The following is a 21,090-nucleotide window of genomic DNA, read 5'->3' as shown; positions in this document are numbered from 1 at the left end:
TTGTAGTATATATATTATTATTGGAATCACATGAATGATGCAGTTTTTGAAAGTTAGTGCTACAGCTACAGTTGCATGCCATATGATTTGATGCTGTGTTGTGAAGTGATATTTTGTTTCCATACATTTATTCATTCATCCCTATCATCCATTTCTTTTCCTGAATTGTCTTGTCATTAATTATTTTAATTGCATCGTGAAATTAACATCACTTTGATGAATGTGCATCTAATTTACGTCTAGTGATTGATCTTTGAGCTAACATTAACATTGCCTGGGTAATACAGTACATTAAATTGCTCTTATTCCAGTGTGATTAGGCTGTGATTACTACAGTAATTACAATTGTAATCGACACGGTTTTGAGCTAGTTAATGTAAAGTGCTACCTTTTAACATATCATGCTTGATTATAATCCTTTCTTTACTATTTGCTTCCACTAATGTAGAAAACTGCAGAGAAACTCAAAGCGGAAGAGCAGAAAAAAATGGCCGAGATGCAGGCTGAGTTAGACAAACAAAAGCAGTTAGCTGCTGCTCACGCAAAGGCCATTGCCAAAGCTGAGAAAGAGGCTCAAGAGCTGAAGCTCAGAATGCAGGAAGAAGTTAGCAAGAGAGAGGTTGCTGCTGTGGATGCAGAAAAGCAAAAGCACAACATCCAGCTGGAACTGCAGGAGCTCAAAAACCTCTCCGAGCAGCAGATCAAGAACAAAAGTCATCAGGTGGATGAGGCTCTTTACAGCAGGACCAAGATTGAGGAGGAAATCCACATCATCAGAATCCAACTTGAGACGACATTAAAACAAAAGTCTACTGCCGAATCGGAGCTACAGGAACTTCGTAACAGAGCAGCTGAAGCTGAGAGACTCCGAAAGGCCGCCCAGGAAGAAGCTGAGAAGCTCCACAAACAAGTCAATGAAGAGACCCAGAAAAAGCGCATGGCAGAGGAAGAACTCAAACGCAAATCTCAGGCAGAGAAAGAAGCTGCTAAGCAAAAGCAGAAAGCTCTGGAAGACCTTGAAAACCTCAAGATGCAGGCCGAGGAGGCTGAAAGGCAAGTGAAGCAAGCGGAGTTAGAAAAGGAGAGGCAAATCAAGGTTGCTCAAGTGGCGGCCCAGAAGAGTGCCGCAGCTGAACTCCAGAGCAAACACATGTCCTTTGCAGAAAAGACCTCGAAGTTGGAAGAATCCCTCAAACAAGAGCATGGTGCTGTCCTTCAGCTGCAACAAGAAGCAGAACATCTCAAGAAACAACAGGAGGATGCTATAAAAGCCAGAGAAGAGGCAGAAAAAGAGCTTGAGAAATGGAGGCAAAAAGCTAATGAGGCCCTCCGTCTTAGACTCCAGGCTGAGGAAGAAGCCCACAAAAAGAGCCTTGCTCAAGAAGAAGCTGAGAAACAAAAGGAGGAGGCTGAGCGTGAGGCTAAAAAGAGAGCCAAGGCTGAAGACTCCGCTCTGAAGCAAAAAGATATGGCAGAGAAAGAACTTGACCGGCAAAGAAAGGTAGCGGAGAGCACGGCTCAGCAGAAACTCACCGCCGAACAGGAACTGATTCGACTTAGGGCAGACTTTGACAACGCAGAACAGCAGAGATCCCTTCTTGAAGATGAACTTTACCGCCTGAAGAATGAAGTCATTGCAGCGCAACAACAACGGAAACAGCTGGAGGATGAACTGGCCAAAGTGAGGAGTGAAATGGATATACTCATTCAGCTTAAGTCCAAGGCAGAAAAGGAGACCATGTCCAACACAGAGAAGAGCAAACAACTTCTTGAGGCAGAAGCCGCCAGGATGAGGGACGTGGCTGAGGAAGCAAGCAAGCTTCGAGCCATCGCAGAGGAGGCCAAGCTTCAGAGGCAAGTTGCTGAGGAAGAGGCAGCTCGCCAGAGAGCAGAGGCTGAGAGGATTCTCAAAGAGAAGCTGGCTGCCATCAGCGAAGCCACTCGTTTAAAAACAGAGGCTGAAATTGCGTTGAAAGAGAAGGAAGCCGAAAACGAAAGACTCCGGCGGCAAGCTGAGGACGATGCTTACCAGAGAAAAGCTCTTGAAGATCAGGCCAACCAACACAAGCTCGAGATTGATGAAAAGATCCTCCTACTCAAAAAATCATCTGAGGCGGAAATGGAAAGACAAAAGGCAATAGTGGATGACACACTGAAACAGAGGCGAGTTGTCGAAGAAGAAATCCGAATTCTTAAGCTCAACTTTGAAAAGGCTTCATCTGGGAAACTTGATCTGGAGCTAGAACTGAACAAACTGAAAAACATTGCAGAGGAAACTCAACAAAGCAAACTGAGGGCAGAGGAGGAGGCCGAAAAACAAAGAAAGCTTGCCCTCGAGGAGCAGAAGAAGAGGAGGGAAGCAGAGGACAAGGTTAAGAAGATCACTGCTGCAGAGGAAGAGGCGGCCAGACAGCGCAAGGTCGCCCAAGAAGAGCTTGATCGTCTGAAGAAGAAAGCAGAAGAAGCCCGAAAGCAGAAAGAAGAAGCTGACGTCGAAGCCGAAAAACAGATCGTTGCAGCGCAACAAGCAGCCCTGAAATGCAATACTGCTGAGCAGCAAGTCCAAAGTGTCCTCGCCCAACAGAAGGAAGATAGCATCATGCAGAAGAAGCTTAAGGAAGAGTATGAGAAAGCCAAGAAGCTTGCCAAAGAGGCAGAGGCTGCTAAGGAGAAGGCAGAGAGGGAGGCAGCTCTCCTTCGTCAACAAGCAGAGGAAGCAGAACGGCAAAGGGCAGCTGCCGAGCAAGAAGCTGCAATCCAAGCCAAAGCTCAGGAGGATGCCGTGAGGTTGCGGAAGGATGCTGAGTTTGAAGCTGCTAAACGAGCACAAGCCGAAAATTCAGCCCTCAAGCAGAAGGAACAGGCCGATGCCGACATGGCGAAGCACAAAAAACTGGCAGAGCAAACACTGAAACAGAAGTTCCAAGTGGAGCAAGAGCTCACAAAGGTCAAACTGAAACTTGAGGATACCGATAACCAGAAATCTCTCCTGGATGAAGAGCTGCAGCGCTTGAAGGACGAGGTTGATGATGCTGTCAAACAAAGGGGCCAGGTGGAAGAGGAGCTGTTCAAAGTCAAGGTTCAGATGGAGGAGCTACTCAAACTGAAAATCAGAATTGAGGAAGAAAATCAACGCCTCATCAAGAAAGACAAAGACAACACACAGAAATTCCTCGCCGAGGAGGCTGAAAATATGAAAAGGCTCGCCGAGGACGCTGCTAGACTTAGTGTAGAATCCCAAGAGGCTGCACGCTTGAGACAGATTGCAGAAGACGACCTCAATCATCAACGAGCTCTTGCAGATAAAATGCTTAAAGAGAAAATGCAGGCCATACAAGAGGCATCTAGGCTTAAAGCAGAAGCAGAAATGCTCCAACGACAGAAAGACTTGGCTCAGGAGCAGGCACAAAAGCTGCTGGAGGATAAACAAGTAATGCAACGGCGTCTGGAAGAGGAAACTGAGGAATACCAGAAGTCACTTGAAGCAGAGAGGAAAAGGCAATTGGAGATCATAGCCGAATCCGAAAAACTCAAACTTCAGGTTTCGCAGCTCAGTGAAGCCCAGGCCAAAGCTGAGGAGGAGGCAAAAAAATTCAAGAAACAAGCTGATAACATTGCTGCCCGTCTTCATGAGACTGAAATAGCCACCCAAGAAAAAATGAATGTGGTGAAAAAACTGGAATACGAGAGACTCAATACCAGCAAAGAGGCTAGCGATTTACGCAACGCAATCGCAGACCTTGAGAAGGAGAAGTCTAGACTGAAAAAGGAGGCAGCAGAACTTCAAAATAAGTCTAAAGAGGTATTGTGTCAAAATGGCATAACAGAGCAGCTTATGCCATTGTTAACTCTATCTTAAAACTAACACAATTCTTTCTTTAAATTTCCTCTATTCTTTTCTTCAACTAAACTAATCATGAAACCATATCTGTGATTTAAAATATGATTTTGATTTTATGTTTGTGCACTGTGCTTATGCAGATCACACCCTGAATGGCCCCTCATATCCTGGAATGTTTCTTCATTTTGAGACATGCTTCATATTTCTTTCCATTTCAAAACTCAGTTGCAACTCAGCTCCAAAATAAATCGCATCATTTGAAGTCAGATTGAAATTATTAAAATTACGATATTTCATTAGCAATTTAGCCAAAATGTTTATCTTTAGTGCAATTAGAGAGATAGCCTTGCATTACAATACATGCACCCACAGATTTTCTAGAACCACTAAATCATGAATGTTGGCTGTATTTGCAGGATCCAAAAAAACATTCAAACTCACCCATCAGCTGCTAAGAAAAAGACATTCTACCAACAATCACTCTCCTATTTGTAACAATCCCCAGTATTCGTTGTGAATGCTGTATTAAGATATGCAGACACCTCCACCAAAAAGGCTTCCACCTCACCAGATATATGTATTCATATTTGTCAGGCATGCAAAACTCTGTCTTCATCATCCACAGGCTAAAACATTTTCCAGAAGATGTGTATGTCGCCATACCTATCAATACCTATCTGACATGACCATGACATACACAAGTGTACATCAATTGACACAAAAGGCATGCAACAGACCTTACTTCCTTGTTGACAAGTGTATGTTGCCTTTATCCACAACCCCCAACACCCTAGTGGAAGAGGAGATAATTGCTATAGTATATACCATGCATTAAAATTGAGAGTATGGTTGGTATGATCATCTTCTATTAGACTAAACGGGTAAAGTTGAAAACAGTGGATTGTTTCTTTAATGTTTAATTATTTGAAAAGGTACCACTATGCAGATCTGAGGGTATTATCCCTCTTAAACTTAAGCATTACATTATGTGTTTTCCTCAATCATGCCCCTTGCAATTTTAAATAATAAACACATTACATGTATCTGTTGTAACACTTTAGACTGTAACTAATACATCAAAATACAATTACTATTATCCAATAATTAGCATCAACTTCTTCTGCAACAAAATTGCTCCACTGTTGCAACACCTTAAATAACATAACAAATGGTTCAATCCAAACAAGTGACAGCCAGCAAAATAGCATTTTGGTAAACAGCAATTCTCAATTTATTGACAGTTTGTAAAAGCTTTCACATTTATATTAAAACTATAGACTTTGTCGAATCTAGATCATCATAATCCAGATGAACACTTCTATGCTGAGTACTGCGGTGGACCTGAGCGCTCAATGCACTGCAAATGCATTAAACATAGCCGGATAGACAAAACACAAGCAAATTAAGAAGATGCACCGCTTTTAGAAGAGAAAACACAACCAAATATGGAAACAGACTGCAATTACAGAAAACAACCAAATACAGAAACACACTGCAAATAGTACAGAAAACAAAAAAAAAGTTCACATTTATTTTAACATTTTGATCGCATTATTCAAACAGTACTGCAAATATCTGCTGCGTGCACCTAAGGTTAGCCTTTTGTTATTATGTGCTTGCCATAGTGTTAATTTCGTCAGACGAGACTAAATATGTTCGTCAATGATCTTTTTTTCCATGACTAAGACGAGACAATGACGAGACTGCACCAATGTCCAAAAACGCTGACTAAGACTAAATTATCATGCATTATTGTTGATGAAAAAAGACGAGACTAAAATGTTTTGCATAAAATAAAAACTAAGATAAAATCTCTCTTCATTTTCGTCTACAATCGTCTCTACTTTTCCAACATGAGATAGAATATTCAGCTGTTACTAGGGTTGGGTACAGAGACCCAGTGCTAATACAGCACCAACCAGAGCCTTAATGACCGTTATGTACCGGACCGAGAAAAGTGGGTTTCGGTGCCACTTAAATGCCTGCGCTTCTCTCTGATGCTCCTAAATGGACATTAGAGGCAACCGAAACATCGCTGCACGGGACGCTAGTTAACACTATACTTGGCAGCAGGTAACGTTAGCCTACTATTAGCTAGTAGCTGAAGTAAACACGGTTAAAATGCTGACAGCTAAATGGTGTAAAAATGTGTCTGTATTTCACTGTAGAGGATTCCAACGGGGACCTACGACAGTCTGCAGCTGCCGTTGTCTGAAAAACAACACATAGGTTGCGTTCATTTCAAACTCGCCTCGCCAGCCTCGTGCGACATTCAATGTTATTGTAAAATACCCTTTTCCTATTCCGGTTGTTTTTGTCGTTTAACAGGAATTTACTGGTGAAATAAGGAAGAGGCTCGATATTTATATAACTTTATATAATTTATTTTTATAAAACTATTTGACTGAAATGGTTATCAGAAATAATCTCAGAAATAATTTGTTATTTAAAAAAAGACTAAAATGTTTTGACTAAAACTTAAAAGATATATTGAGTTCTTTTTTGACTAAAACTAGACTAAAATGACGAGACTTTTAGTTGACTAAAACTTGACTAACAAAAAAAGATATGTGAATGACTAAATAAGACTAAAACTAACAAGGATAGACAAAGACTAAACTAAAAATAGGTGATAAAATTAACACTAGCTTGCCATTTAAATAATCTGACAATATACACACAATTATTTGTGAAACATGCTATGATAGTTGGGTAAAGTTACCTTCAGACATTTTTTTAATAAATTGCAAATTGTTTAATGATTTAAAACAAAGCAAAATAAGTTACATTTATTGGCTTAATTTGCAATGTTTTGTGCAATTAGGGCCACTGTAAATTACCCTAATTTTTACACAAATTGTTAGGATCCTTTTTAATTCTATTTCAGTCCAGTGGGACCTCTTGATAAGCAACATATTACTCATTACAAATAGAAATGTATTATTTTGAACTCACTTATATTTACTTAGTTTTTTAGATGTAGTACATTATATAAGGTAACACAATCCATTCCAAGTAGCAATACATTTCTTGGAGCATGGTTATTTTAATTATCATGGTTGTTCTGGACTTTATAATGTCTGCAAAAATACAAAGAATGACATCAATACGACAACTTATTATCCCGAATCTGGAAACAAGGATCCTAGAGAATGAGTACATTTATTAAACAAAATACTGCACAGTCAGTTTTGTAATCTTTTTCTAAAAATGTAGAAAAACACTTATATATCTTCAATTAGGGATTATTGTTATCTCCATAAGCAGAGTGCATTGTACAAATGTTATCCATTACACATTAAATAAACAAAATAAACAATTTGGATGAACAAAATATCTATATATGGGCCTCACTTATAAACATATTGTAACTTGTTTTCTATATTTTTCTCTCAGATGGCTGATGCACAGCAGAAACAAATCGAACATGAGAAGACAGTGCTCCAGCAGACATTCCTGACAGAAAAGGAGATGCTTTTGAAGAAGGAGAAGATAATTGAAGATGAGAAAAAGAAGCTAGAGAGTCAGTTTGATGAGGAAGTCAAAAAGGCCAAAGCTCTCAAAGATGAACAGGAACGCCAGAGACAACAGATGGAGGAGGAGAAGAAGAAACTCTATGCTACTATGGATGCGGCCCTCAATAAACAAAAAGAGGCTGAGAAAGAAATGCTTAACAAACAAAAAGAAATGCAGGAACTGGAGAAGAAGAGACTCGACCAGGAAAGGTTACTCGCAGAAGAGAACCAGAAATTGCGCGACAAGCTGCAGCAGCTTGAGGAAGCACAAAAAGAAGTCCCTGACAAAGATCAAATCCATGTTACAATGGTTGAGACAACAAAGAAGGTTTACAATGGTCAAACTGCCAGTGATACGGTAGACAGTGCGGAGAAGAGACCAGATCCCTTGGCTTTTGATGGCATCCGTGATAAGGTACCTGCAAGCAGACTTCATGCTGTGGGCCTTTTATCCAAGAAGGAGTTTGACAAGCTAAAAAAAGGCAAAACCACTGTTCAAGAGCTTGGGGAGACTGAAAAACTGAAACCAATTCTTAAAGGAAAGAACTGCATTGCTGGTGTTTTGACACCATCTAATCAAAAAATGTCAATCTATGAAGCATCAAAAGACAAGAAGATTACTCCAGGCACAGCCATCATCCTTCTTGAAGCCCAAGCAGCCACAGGTTACATTGTAGACCCAATTAAGAACCAGAAACTTTCTGTTAATGAGGCTGTCAAGGAAGGCTTGATTGGCCCTGAACTGCACAACAAAATGCTTTCAGCAGAGAGGGCAGTTGTTGGCTACAAAGATCCATACACTGGTGGGAGGACTTCTGTCTTTGAAGCTATGAAGAAGGGTCTGATAGAACATGACCATGCCATAAGAGTCCTTGAGGCTCAGCTTGCAACTGGTGGCATTGTCGACCCAATTAATAGTCACCGTGTACCCAATGAAACAGCCTACAAAGAGGGACTATATGATGTTGAAATGAACAAGATTATGGAAAAACCGTCAGATGACACAAAGGCATACTTTGACCCCAGCACTCAGGAACCTTTGACATATTCTGAGCTGATGGCAAGATGTACCACTGACCCTGAAACCGGTCTGCTTCTCCTGCCAATCACAGACAAAGCTGCTCAGTGCTCAAGTATATACACAGAGGAGGAGACCAAGGATGTGTTCAGCAAAACAACTGTGTCTGTGCCATTTGGGCGTTTCAAGGGAAAGACTGTCACCATTTGGGAAATAATCAATTCTGAGTACTTCACTGAGGACCAAAAGAAGGACCTCCTCCGTCAATACAAGACAGGCAAAATCACAATCGAAAAAATCATTAAGATTGTGATTACTGTGGCAGAGGAAAAAGAAAAGAAGAATGAGATTACCTTTGATGGTCTGAGAGCACCTGTCCCTGCCACAGAACTCCTGGAATCCAAAATCATTGATAAAGACATATACAACAAATTGCACAAGGGCAATAAGACAGTCAAAGAGGTGTCTGAAATAGAGCCTGTCCACAAAGCACTGAAGGGAACAAACTGCATTGCAGGTGTGGTTATCAATTCATCCAAGGAGACAATGTCCTTCTATCAAGCTATGAAGAAAGACATGATGAGAGCAGGGCCTGCTTCGAATATGCTGGAAGCCCAAGCAGGAACAGGCTATGTGGTTGACCCTGTTCATAATCAGAAGTACACTGTTGATGAAGCTGTCAAAGCAGGTGTTGTGGGTCCTGAGCTGCATGAAAAACTGCTGTCTGCAGAGCGAGCTGTTACAGGATACAAAGATCCTTACACTGGAAAGACTGTATCTCTGTTCCAGGCAATGAAAAAAGATCTCATACCTAGAGAACAAGGAATCCGACTGCTTGATGCCCAAATGACCACCGGTGGCATCATTGATCCAGTAAATAGCTATCACATTCCTCATGATGTGGCCTGCAAGAGAAACTATTTTGATGATGAAATCAAACAGATTCTTAACAGTCCCACTGATGAAACTAAATGCTTCTTAGACCCCAACACAAAAGAAAATGTCACGTACGCACAGCTTTTTAAGAGATGTGTCACTGACAAGAAAACTGGTCTCCAGCTTCTGCCTCTTTCTGATGAAGCAATCAATGCAAAAGAGGAGCCAACATACAATGATGCCCAGACAAAGGAGGCTATGACTCAGGCAACTGTGGAACTTGACTCTGGACCATTTAAGGGCAGGAAGATGACCATCTGGGAAATCATCAACTCTGAATATCTCACTGAAGAACAACGGCTTGACCTGCTCAGACAGTTTAGGTCAGGAAAGATTACAATTGAAAAGATGATCAAGATTGTCATCACATTTGTAAATGAGAAAGAGGCCAAGAAACAAGAACAGTCCAGCTTCAAGGGACTCAGAGCTCCTGTCCCAGCAGGCTCTCTGTATGATTCCAAAATCATTGACAAACCAACTTTTGACCTCCTTCAACAAGGCAAAACAACACCTAGAGAAGTCAGTCAGAATCCAAATGTCAATAAATACCTCCAGGGCTCTGATAGCATTGCTGGTATCTACCTGGAGCCAACCAAAGAGAAAATTAGCATTTATCAGGCAATGAAGAAAAAACTCCTCAGACACAACACAGGTCTTTCACTTCTTGAGGCCCAGGCTGCCACTGGGTTCCTTGTAGATCCAGTGAGGAACCAGTGCCTGACTGTAGATGAAGCAGTGAAGTCAGGTCTTGTTGGTCCAGAGCTACATGAAAAACTTTTCTCTGCAGAAAAAGCTGTTACTGGCTACAAAGATCCATTCACGGGCAACAAAATCTCCCTCTTTGAAGCAGTGCAAAAAGACCTCATCCTGAAAGAGCATGCCATGCCACTGATAGAGGCACAGATGGTTAGTGGTGGAATCATTGACCCTGTAAACAGCCACCGTGTCCCAACTGATGTTGCATATCAGAAGAACATTTTGAGTAAAGAAATTGCCAAGACCCTATCTGAACCATCTGATGATAACAAGGCTTTCTCAGACCCAGAAACCGATGTTAATGTTACCTACAGACAGCTTAAAGACAAGTGCCAAAAAGATCCAGAGACAGGCCTATATATCCTTCCACTCTCCAAACCTCAGTCTCCAACTGTTGTGGAAAAGACATACCTTTACACAGAGGAACAAACACAAAGTGACCTGACCAGCACACAGATTGACATTCCAATCGAGGGGCTTGCTGATAAACCACTGAACCTTTGGGAAATCATGAACTCCAATTTGCTTCCCGAGCAAGAGAGGCAGAAGCTCATGGATGAATATCGCTCTGGTAAAATAACGAAAGAGCGGATGATCATCATTATTATTGAGATCATGGAGCAGAGAGAGATCATTAGAAATGATAGTCCACTGTCATATAAGACTATAAGGAGAAGGATAACTATTGAGGAGCTCTACAGTGCCCGCATAATTGACCTAGAGACATACAACCTCCTTAAACAGGGCAAGAGGAACATCCATGACATAATGGAGATGACCAGTGTGAAACAGTATCTCTATGGCACAGGCTGTGTTGCTGGGGTCACAACAGACTCAAGCTCCAAGATAAGCATATACCAAGCAATGAAGAGAGGATTTATTAAACCTGAACTAGCCCTCAGCCTCTTAGAAGCACAAGCTGCTACAGGATTCATTGTCGATCCAGTTAAAAATGAAACCCTGACGGTTGACGAAGCTGTTCGTAAGGGAGTTGTCGGCCCTGAGATCCATGATAAACTTCTGTCAGCTGAAAGAGCAGTCACAGGATACAAAGATCCATACAGTGGGAAAACCATATCTCTTTTCCAGGCCATGAAAAAGGATCTTGTTCCAGAGGATTATGCTCTGAAAATGTTAGAGGCACAAACTGCCACTGGTGGTATTATTGATCCTGAATTCCAGTTCCACCTGCCAGCCGACATTGCCATGCAAAGAGGTTACATCAACAAGGAAACCAACGAGAGGCTGACTGACAAAGTTAAAGGATTTACTGACCCTGTCACCAACGAGGACCTGTCATATGCACAGCTGCTCAAGAGATGCAAGTTAGACGGTGGGTTGCGCCTACTCTCCCTGGGAGACAAGAGGCTGATGTTCAAAGGTCTGAGGAAAGAGATCACAATGGAGGAGCTGATCCGCTCACAAATTATTGACCAGCAGACTGTCACTGAACTGAATGAAGGTCTTACTACAATGGAGGAGGTTAGCAAGAAACTATCAAGGTACCTTGAGGGCACAAGTTGTATTGCTGGTGTATTCTTAGAGTCCACAAAGGAGCGTCTATCAATTTACCAGGCCATGAAGAAGAACATGATTAGGCCAGGCACAGCATTTGAACTCCTTGAGGCACAGGCATCCACAGGATATGTCATTGATCCCATCAAAAACCTCAAACTGACTGTCAATGAAGCAGTGAGAATGGGAATTGTAGGACCTGAATTCAAAGACAAGCTCCTTTCTGCAGAACGTGCAGTGACAGGATATAGAGATCCTTATTCAGGCAAGACAATCTCCCTGTTCCAGGCCATGAAAAAGGGGCTCATCTTGAAAGATCATGGTATCCGTCTCCTGGAAGCCCAGATTGCCACTGGTGGAATCATTGACCCAGAGGAAAGTCACCGCCTGCCAGTTGAGGTGGCCTACAAACGTGGCTTCTTTGATGAGGAAATGAATGAGATCTTGACAGATCCATCTGATGACACTAAAGGCTTCTTTGATCCCAACACTGAGGAAAACCTAACCTATCTTGGGCTGATGGAGAGGTGCATCACCGATCCTGACACTGGCCTGGTGCTCCTGCTCCTGAAAGAAAAGAAGCGGGAAAGTAAGACCTCCTCCAAATCCTCAGTTCGTAAACGCAGAGTTGTCATTGTAGACCCTGAGAGTGGCAAAGAAATGACTGTGTATGAGGCCTACAGAAAGGGACTCATTGACCACCAAACATACCTGGAGCTTGCTGAGCAGGAGTGTGAATGGGAAGAGATCACAATAACCTCCTCTGATGGTACTGTCAAATCCGTTATCATTGACAGGAGGTCAGGGAGACAGTATGATGTTCATGACGCTCTTTCACGTGGCCTCATTGACCAGACTGCCCTTGATACGTACCGATCTGGAAACCTATCCATCACAGAATTTGCTGACATGCTTTCTGGAAGCATGGGAGGCTTCCGCTCACGCTCATCCTCCATTGGTTCCACCACTGGCTCCACCTACTCCTCTCCCATGAGCCCCATACCCACCATTAAACCACCTGCAGTCATATGGAATGACCCAGCAGAGGAAACTGGCCCCATAGCTGGAATATTGGACATAGACACACTGGAGAAGGTGTCTATCACTGAGGCCATACACAGAAACCTGGTAGACAACATCACTGGCCAAAGATTGTTGGAAGCCCAAGCATGCACAGGAGGAATAATTGACCCCACAACTGGAGAGAGATTCACAGTCATTGAGGCTACAGAAAAAGGCCTTGTGGATAAAAGCGTGGTTGATCGCCTCAGCCTGGCTCAAAAAGCATTCAATGGATTTGAAGACCCAAGAACTAAAGTAAAGATGTCCGCATCCCAGGCGCTAAAGAAAGGCTGGTTGTATTATGAGGCTGGGCAGCGTTTCCTTGAGGTCCAATATTTGACTGGTGGACTTATTGAGCCTGATGTCGAGAGCAGAGTGTCACTAGATGAATCTATCAAGAAGGGCACAATCGATGCCCGCACTGCCCAGAAACTGAGAGACGTCGGTTCTTATACTAAATACATAACATGTCCTAAAACCAAACTCAAAATCTCCTATAAAGATGTCATGGACAAAAGCATGGTCGAGGAAGGATCTGGCCTAAGGCTTCTGGAGGCCTCCTCACAATCCAGCAAAGGCCTCTACAGTCCCTACAATGTCAGTAACCCTGGATCTGCCTATGGCTCCCGGACTGGCTCAAGGACCGGATCCCGAACAGGCTCCAGGAGAGGCAGCATTGATGCTGGCTCTGGCTTCAGCATGAACTTCTCATCCTCCTCCTTCACATCCTCTTCAACTGGCTACAGCCGCAGATTCTGATTAGCTAGTTCTGTTCCTAAGAAAAGCCCAAGTGTCTAAGAACCAACAATAACAGTGCACTTTACAGTTGCATTTTTCACAGGAAAAATAGTTACAATAACAGAGAAAATATAATTTATTCATTCTGCCCTGCATGTGGTAACATCAAGAATTGCCAAGGCTATTGATTTGTTTCCTTATATAACAGATGTCTAAACATGTGCCTCATATATGGAGACATAACCAAGGATTGCTAGATATTACCTTATTTTCCTTACTACTAATTACCGAGTCCAATTATATTTTTCAAAGCAAAGCATGACATTTCTGCTGTTTTTTTTTTTAAGTGACTTTATAGTCATTTCATTTTACACAAAGTTGTACACTTGTGCTTTCTGAAACTAATATATACTGTATGTATGTCAAAGAGATATTTTTTCAATATTCCTTTGAAATTCAAGGATATTTGTCTATTTTTTATCTTTTTTCGACAGTACTTAATGAGATATCTACTGTATGTCAACTTAGTTGTAATGTTTTTAACAGATTCTAAAATACATAGATGCCTTCACATTTCTGAAAATTTGTATAGAGTATGGACAGATTTTTTTATGTTTGTATGTTAAATGTTGCCTGGGTAACTCTATAACACCCAATAAGAATACACCTGTTAGACACTACAAAATGAGACACTACAGGAATACAACACTGAGATGTGCCAGAATTAAAATTACGCAGACCATTCTGAAACCAATTTCACATCTGTCATTATTTTGTACTTAATGCCCATTTATATTTAGTGGACTTTTACTTCCTTTGGGTTTACTATTGTTTTACACACTCCCAAGTTTTAGATTCTTTATATTCACCATCATTCAAGTGTTCCTGGTTAATCCCAAGATGATGTCAGAGTTGATCCTGCTCACCCATACGGAACTGCGTCCTGTTATTTTGGTTCTTGTAAGTTGAAATTAGTTTTTTCTATTTTGTTTTGCTGTCTGTTTTCTTCAGTTGACATTGGTCACATCTCAGGGCTTGGATTATGCCATTTTCCCCTACCCCACACACTACCATGATGATATCACTAGTAAACGATTTCTATAAAAAAAAAAAAATTGATTGTCAGTTTTTATATGTTTTTTTGCAGCAGCCCATCAGAATCCAACATATCAGCAAAGATACTCAGATGGCCGGAGCATACGATCCCCTCAACTTGGATGGATTTGTGAGTCCATGTCATCCTCACGCAGTTTTACAGGTACAGTGTATGTAACTGTTTTTAAAAACATCATGTCATGATCATTTCATTTGCCAAAGATTAAGCATCATGATTTGTTTTGCAGGTTTTATTTAAGTTGTATTTTTTTCTCGCTGCATGGTTTGGTTTATTTTGATTTTAACGCATAGTTATTTTCTTTTATTTCTAGATCTACCATTGAGTATTTCCTTTCTTCCATTGCACATCACATTTGAAGAAAGCTGAGGCTGAGTCTACCTGACACCATCTTGGGATACCTTTCTTGGAACACTCTTCATTCATTACTTTTTTTTCATATATTTATTACTTGAACCCTAATAGTGTTGTAATGTTTTAGAGAACACTCCCCAATCATACACAAGTCTGCATGTGTATTCTTCCATTTAAATTGGCATTAACTGTGGTGGTAGAGCAGCACATCTTCCTTTAGCTGCTCTTAAAAGTCCTCTCAGTATATTTTTGTATTATCTCTCTGTAAATTCAGTCCTACCAAAGTGCTAAAATGATACATTTGGATAAGATATATTTGATACAGCACCACATTGCATGAATGTATGTATTATATCAAATTAAATCATTTCAGTTGACATTTTGCCACATATTTTCTTTTGCAAACTGAAAAAGAGCTTAACGATTTATTTTGCTTTATTTTTCTGCATTAAGTATTTCTGTTATGTATCTCTAATGTGTTTTACCTCTGTAAATGTTTTTATTTTGTTTTCATCAAGTTTTTGATATATAATGAATTTGCCTTGCATGTTTCACTAACTTTACAAACAAGTTTTTTGGGGGAAAATGGTGATGTAAAATATAAACAACTGCAGTTGTAACTCTGCTGATTTTAAGTTTAAGAATATATCAGTTCACAAACTAACTGGTTTGTTTTGCTTATGGGGCAGATTTTGCTTTGATGTGGTGAGTGGATTCTGTTTTATCTGAACACTATTTTGTAAATAAATATGCTCTGAAAAGGCCCTATTGTCATTCATACGTCAATACACATACAACTGAAGCAAATTTAAGAGTGGAATGTTTTTTAGTGCTGCTTTCTTAAATTAAATAGGAACACTAATGACAATGAAAATAAGGCACTTCACATAATCCCTATTTTCCATCTCTCCATGTTAAAGCACAATGGAAGAACAGTTGTAGAGCTAGTTCTATATTTTAATATATGAGAAATATAGAAATATAAGTAATAGCTGAATGTCTTGCACATAGTGTATATGAAGGGTGATACCATTATTTTACAATGTTTACCTTCTTTACCACTGCCTCTGTCGCTATTGATTAAATAGTGTTAATCATGCTTTGTGGTTTTAATCTTCCCTCTGGAAAAAAACAGCAGTTGGCCACATGAGGGCAGTGTTATTCTGACGTACACTCATTCACAAGAAAGCAAGTTAATCAGGTGAAACACAGCTACTTAGTCCAACAGCTGCTCTACAAGTGATAATGTTATGAACCCACTGAGGTCTATGCTTGCTATTATGATTCAGTATTTGTAGATCAATGAGGGTGTGGCTAGGTATTTGAAGGCTGATGATTATAGAATACTATCTACTTAATACATGTTTTAGGTCCCCTTAAAAAATGGCCTTATGAGGGTGTAAAATACCCTGAATCACTATTTAGATCATTAGAACTCGCCTCTCCATTGAACATTACTTGTATGCTTGTGAATTGACACCCCGTTCCTTCGTACCAGCGATGCATATTTTTGCTCTATGTGCCAACATTAGCCACTAGGTTTAATGGAGGAGCCTGCCAACAGAAGAAACGGGGCATTCACCTCCCAGAATTCTTCACTCAGCTCCCTTGACTACTCTGATCTGACCCTTTCCCTCCCAGCTCTCCCCGCAGAGGCTGTAAACAGGGAGGTAAGACCACAGAGAAGAGAGGTTACAAACACATCACCATATCCTTCAGTAATGAACTGTTGATTAAACACTCAGCTCAAGCATCTGAAATGCTAAATACAAGTCGGAAAAACACAAGAACAGATCTCTTTTTTTTTTTTTTTCTTCTTCCAATGGTCTATTGCAGGATCAAGGAAGTTCTTTGTTTGAATCACCAACACCTACATCACAGGATCAGAGATATGGGTATGCTAATGTTTAAGATTATCATTCATTCTTCTTGACTTAACTTGTGTCTTTAAAAAAGTGCTAAATTATAACATTTGTACAAGTTAAATACTCAACCTTAAAGAAATATTAAGAGCAGTTTTGGATTATGACCAATGTAAGCACTAAAGGTTCATCACACATCTAGATATTTTTGAATTGAACTTATTTTATATTTGAAGCAAATACTGTAATCCAAGTGAGACCTGTCTGATTGAAAGTGGCCACCAACAGTCAGATTAAAAGGAAACACACAGCCTGTGACGGCAGTTGCTCAATTGTATCAGCTTTGTAGACCGGTGCGTCTGCATTTGCCAGCAACACAAAGACAGAGCTTTGAATTGTGAAGTGAGCACACAGTGTAAAACATCTAATTGAAACATACTGAAACAACAAAAACTAAGGTTGCAGCCCAGCGGCCAGAGAGAGAGAGAGAGCACACATGCCTCTCTAATGAGATATTTGTCTATGCTCTGGTTATATTGTCCTTTGATAAGAACAGTACTTATTGAAGGCTTTGTTTGACCTCTTCCTGCTGTTGTACAGGTCATGACTTTGCTTTTGTGCCTGTTCCCACCATTATCTGCTTCCTGTCATCACAAGCATTCCAATTTCAACAGTAAAGTAGGCATTTGTCCTACAGAGTCCTACAGTTATTTCATAAATGCACCGTATCATTGAATGCAATCTTAATAATATAACTCAGCGCTATGCTGCCCATGATATGGCACAACTAACCAAATGCTTCAGACAGTACAAAAATATATAGATACATTCCAGCAAAACATATTACCGATTAATCTCTATACAAACAAATTAATAATACGGCAGCAATTAACATTTCACTGAATATACGTTTAAGATATTGGATTGTAAAAGAGGATTCCTATAACTCTTTACACTTCACATTGCTCCTCTCTGTTTTAGGAGGGATGTGGGGGACTTGAGTCAATGGCAGTGTGAGTTCAGGGGCCAAATCATAGCACTGAGACAGTGGCTGAAGAGCATGGAGATGCGGCTGCCTCCTCCGGACCCCAGGGTTAGTTGGGTTTACTGTCTGTCTGACTTCTGTTGTCTCTTTACCTTTTTCTGTTTCACTATATCCCATGTTAAAGTTGTCAGAGAAGCACAGCATGTCTTTCATCAGATCCTCCACCTGAGGTGACATTACTTTGTTTTTCCCACAGCAAATGTTTAAGTTACTGAATATTATAAGGCATCTGTCACTTCAGTCTAAAAACATCAGAATTAGAAAAACAGAAGTTTTTTCTTTATCATATTTTCTTATTATATTGTATTTTTTCTTGTACAATGTGTAGCATACAAAGGCAGTTTTACACTGTGCATCCTGCCAAGCTAGTCTATGTGAAAAGAAATCCATCTGTCATGTCACTGCTCTTTATCTCTCTCTCTCTCTCTGTCCTTCAACCACAGTTGTTCTGATGGCTACAAAGACACTTTTGGGGCCCTATGTTCTCATCACACTGGGAAACAATGCAACAATATTGCATTATCATCTAGGCCTCTTAAGCAAAGCTAGTGGCTCTCTACTTTGGCACAGCCGTGCTTAAAGCTGAATGCTAACGTCAGCATGCTAACATGTTTCCACTTACAATGCTAGCATGCTGATGCTAAACAGGTGTTATGTTTACTATGTTCACCATCTTAGTTTAGTGAGTTAGCATGCTAATATAAATATATATCAAGTAAAGTGTTAGAAAAATCAAATATTGACTTGAAAATGGTGCTAGAAAAGTGTATCATGTGCAGAACATAAATGCCTACAAAATTTCATGGCAATATAGTTGTAAGACATTGCACTCAAAAACTGCAAATGTCAACCTCATGGTAGCGCTATTTGATCAGGGATCAACAAAATCAGTGTTCATCCTCATCCTCTGGGGACCATGGGGCAAGTCATCTAGGCTACTAGTTGTTGAGATATTCCCTTCTGGGCCAAAGTGGTAGACTAACGAAAGACCCAAAGGCCCACATTGCTAGCATAGCTAAAAAAAGCACAAAAGGATTACAATGGCCCATTGTGAGGTAAGACAGTGAACAAACAGACTGAAAATGCTCCACTTGAAGATGGTTTAAATCTTGCACAGTGAAAAGAACGCGCACTAACACATGTTGGTTCAACTATTGCGTGGGCTGTGAGGAACCTGAATGTGACTCCAAATATAGTCAGTGAGTTGTGTTCAATGTCATTCATATAATCCACCGTTCCCATGGTGCAGGGCAAGCATGCGTAACAGAGATGCTTTAGAATCCATGTCCTGGGAGAAAAATGCTGTCTAATGCTTTATCTTACATATGATTTACTGTACCTGTGATGGAATTACTGCATCTACGAAAATGCGTATTAACCATAAACATTTGAATAGTTTTTTCTTCTAATGTTTGTCTTATGAAGTCTCTCTGTACCTACAGCACGCGTGTATTGTATTAGCTACTGCAACAGCCTACTTTCCCGGTGGAGATCAGTGCAGATTGAGATCTTATCTCATTTTAATAGTAACTGGCACCTGTAAAGAATATCTGAAATGTTCTGATAAAAGAGCAAAGAGGAAAATGAACCAATGAGTCATGCTAGTGAGTATAAAACCACTGAAGTTAATTGAGCATTATGGGAAAGAGGAAAGGGATTGTGGAGTCTGACATACTCAGACGGATACTGAGGTGGTCCTCCACTCCTGCCGAGAAACTTCTTTAGGCCACAGGGAGACAGAGGGGTTGGGGAATCAGGCTCCATTGTGCCTGGCCTGGACAGCCAGGCTAGAGAAGTGCTTGGCACTGGAGGCCCTCTGCACACATGAGCACACATGCTGAAAAGACATTAGACTCAGATGGGAGGAAGGGGCAAGGGGACAGAAAAAAAGAAAAGCAGGATCTTTATGGTAAGAGCACTCAGATCTGACTATGGAGGCATTTATTGAACACCAACTGTAGATTTTGCCATACAACCATTTATACCAATATTTGTACAGTGATTTGTCAGTCAAAGCTGCAGCCAGTTGGGTTAAAAATCTCTGGGCAATTTTGTGCTGAGTACTTTGTTGAATGACAAGCATGAATAGCAAATACAACTTTGATCAAAATAGTATTTTGATTTATGCAAATTTGTGGTCACAGTAGGTCAACTAACAAGCTAACCTTAGCACTAGCATTGCTAACGTCAACTACTTCATCTCCCCATGGCCCTTTTCCTATCAGTCTAATTAGTCATTAAACCTGTTGTGCTTAGGTTCCTCCCATCATGTCTAACTCAACCAATCAGATTAATCTCCAAAGCAGCTCCGTCTGTGATAAATGTTTGCGTCACTAAATCTCTGATTTTGATGATTGGAAATTGTTAATTTATACAATGGACCAATTCAGCCTTTAGATAAGAAACATTTCCATTGAGCTTATTTACATAATGAAGCTCCGTAGTGCAGTGAGATGGTGAGGTAATCATTTATTTAAATAACCTTAGTGAAGGGTAACTGCACCTTCTTCAATGAACTGTGAATCAATTACACAAAGGGATTGAAAGGGTTTGTTGTTTGTATTGTTATAGTAAAAATAGTTTTTGGCTGATTTAGTTTTATGGTTATTGAAGTAGATGTGTTCCATAGTCCTGACTGAATGTTTGAGCCACTAATTGGTTGTATGGTCAAAATGGCCAATGAGACAAAATACGATCCGTGTTTGAACCCGAATGACCCCTTTGCAGGAACTTTCTGACTACCATCTACCGTGTTACTGAGAAAACCTTCTTCAACGTAAGACGCTCTTAGTTAAAAAATATTTTTCCATGTTACATTTTCCATTTGAATACATCCACTGTTTCCCTGGGGACTGACGTGTGAGATGCACAGGCATGTCTTATCACGTCATGAAAGCCCAAACGCTTTGGAGAGCTGTAGTGTGACCCCCAATGAGAGTTTGTAAAGTAAGGGGGTGTTTTTTTTTTTTTTACCTCTGCAATGCCTTTATCATACTGCATCCGACCACAGACCTTTGTCATGGTAATGCTGTTAGTCTACTGCACTGCTGGTTTAAGTCTGGGCCTGAGGGACTCGTTAGTTAGCTGGATGAATAAGGGCAGCCCCCCACATACAGACCTTCTACAATACACAGGAGAGAGACACACACACCTGCTCCTTAACACAAGGCATGCACTGGCACATCTTAAACTGTTTTTCCCATAAACACTGGGATACACCTTACGGACCAGGAAAGCCTAAATATGAAAAGAGATTATTAATAGACCAAGAACTCAAAGAACAAATCATCAGTTCACTAAATTTTTGGGTTTCAATAATTTGCTACAAAAAACG

General features: G+C 40.6%; 1 protein-coding gene across 7 annotated transcripts in view; it reads left to right on the top strand.

Moving 5' to 3' along the window:
• Positions 1-15,613, top strand: part of plecb (plectin b) — a 73,558-nt gene extending 57,945 nt beyond the window's left edge. For 6 of the 7 annotated variants that reach the window (XM_028579729.1, XM_028579727.1, XM_028579728.1 and 3 more), the window contains 4 exons: positions 449-3,802; positions 7,238-14,341; positions 14,529-14,639; positions 14,809-15,613. In XM_028579729.1, coding sequence (XP_028435530.1) covers positions 449-3,802; positions 7,238-13,402 — 9,519 coding nt within the window. In that variant the 3' untranslated portion in view covers positions 13,403-14,341; positions 14,529-14,639; positions 14,809-15,613. The remainder of the gene's footprint in view (positions 1-448; positions 3,803-7,237; positions 14,342-14,528; positions 14,640-14,808) is intronic. The other variant, XM_028579733.1, reaches the window with a different exon arrangement.
• The last annotated feature ends 5,477 nt before the right edge of the window (positions 15,614-21,090 follow it).

Source organism: Perca flavescens, chromosome 6, assembly GCF_004354835.1.
Source record: "Perca flavescens isolate YP-PL-M2 chromosome 6, PFLA_1.0, whole genome shotgun sequence".
NCBI lineage: Eukaryota > Metazoa > Chordata > Actinopteri > Perciformes > Percidae > Perca > Perca flavescens.
This window is presented reverse-complemented; position numbering and strand designations above follow the sequence as displayed.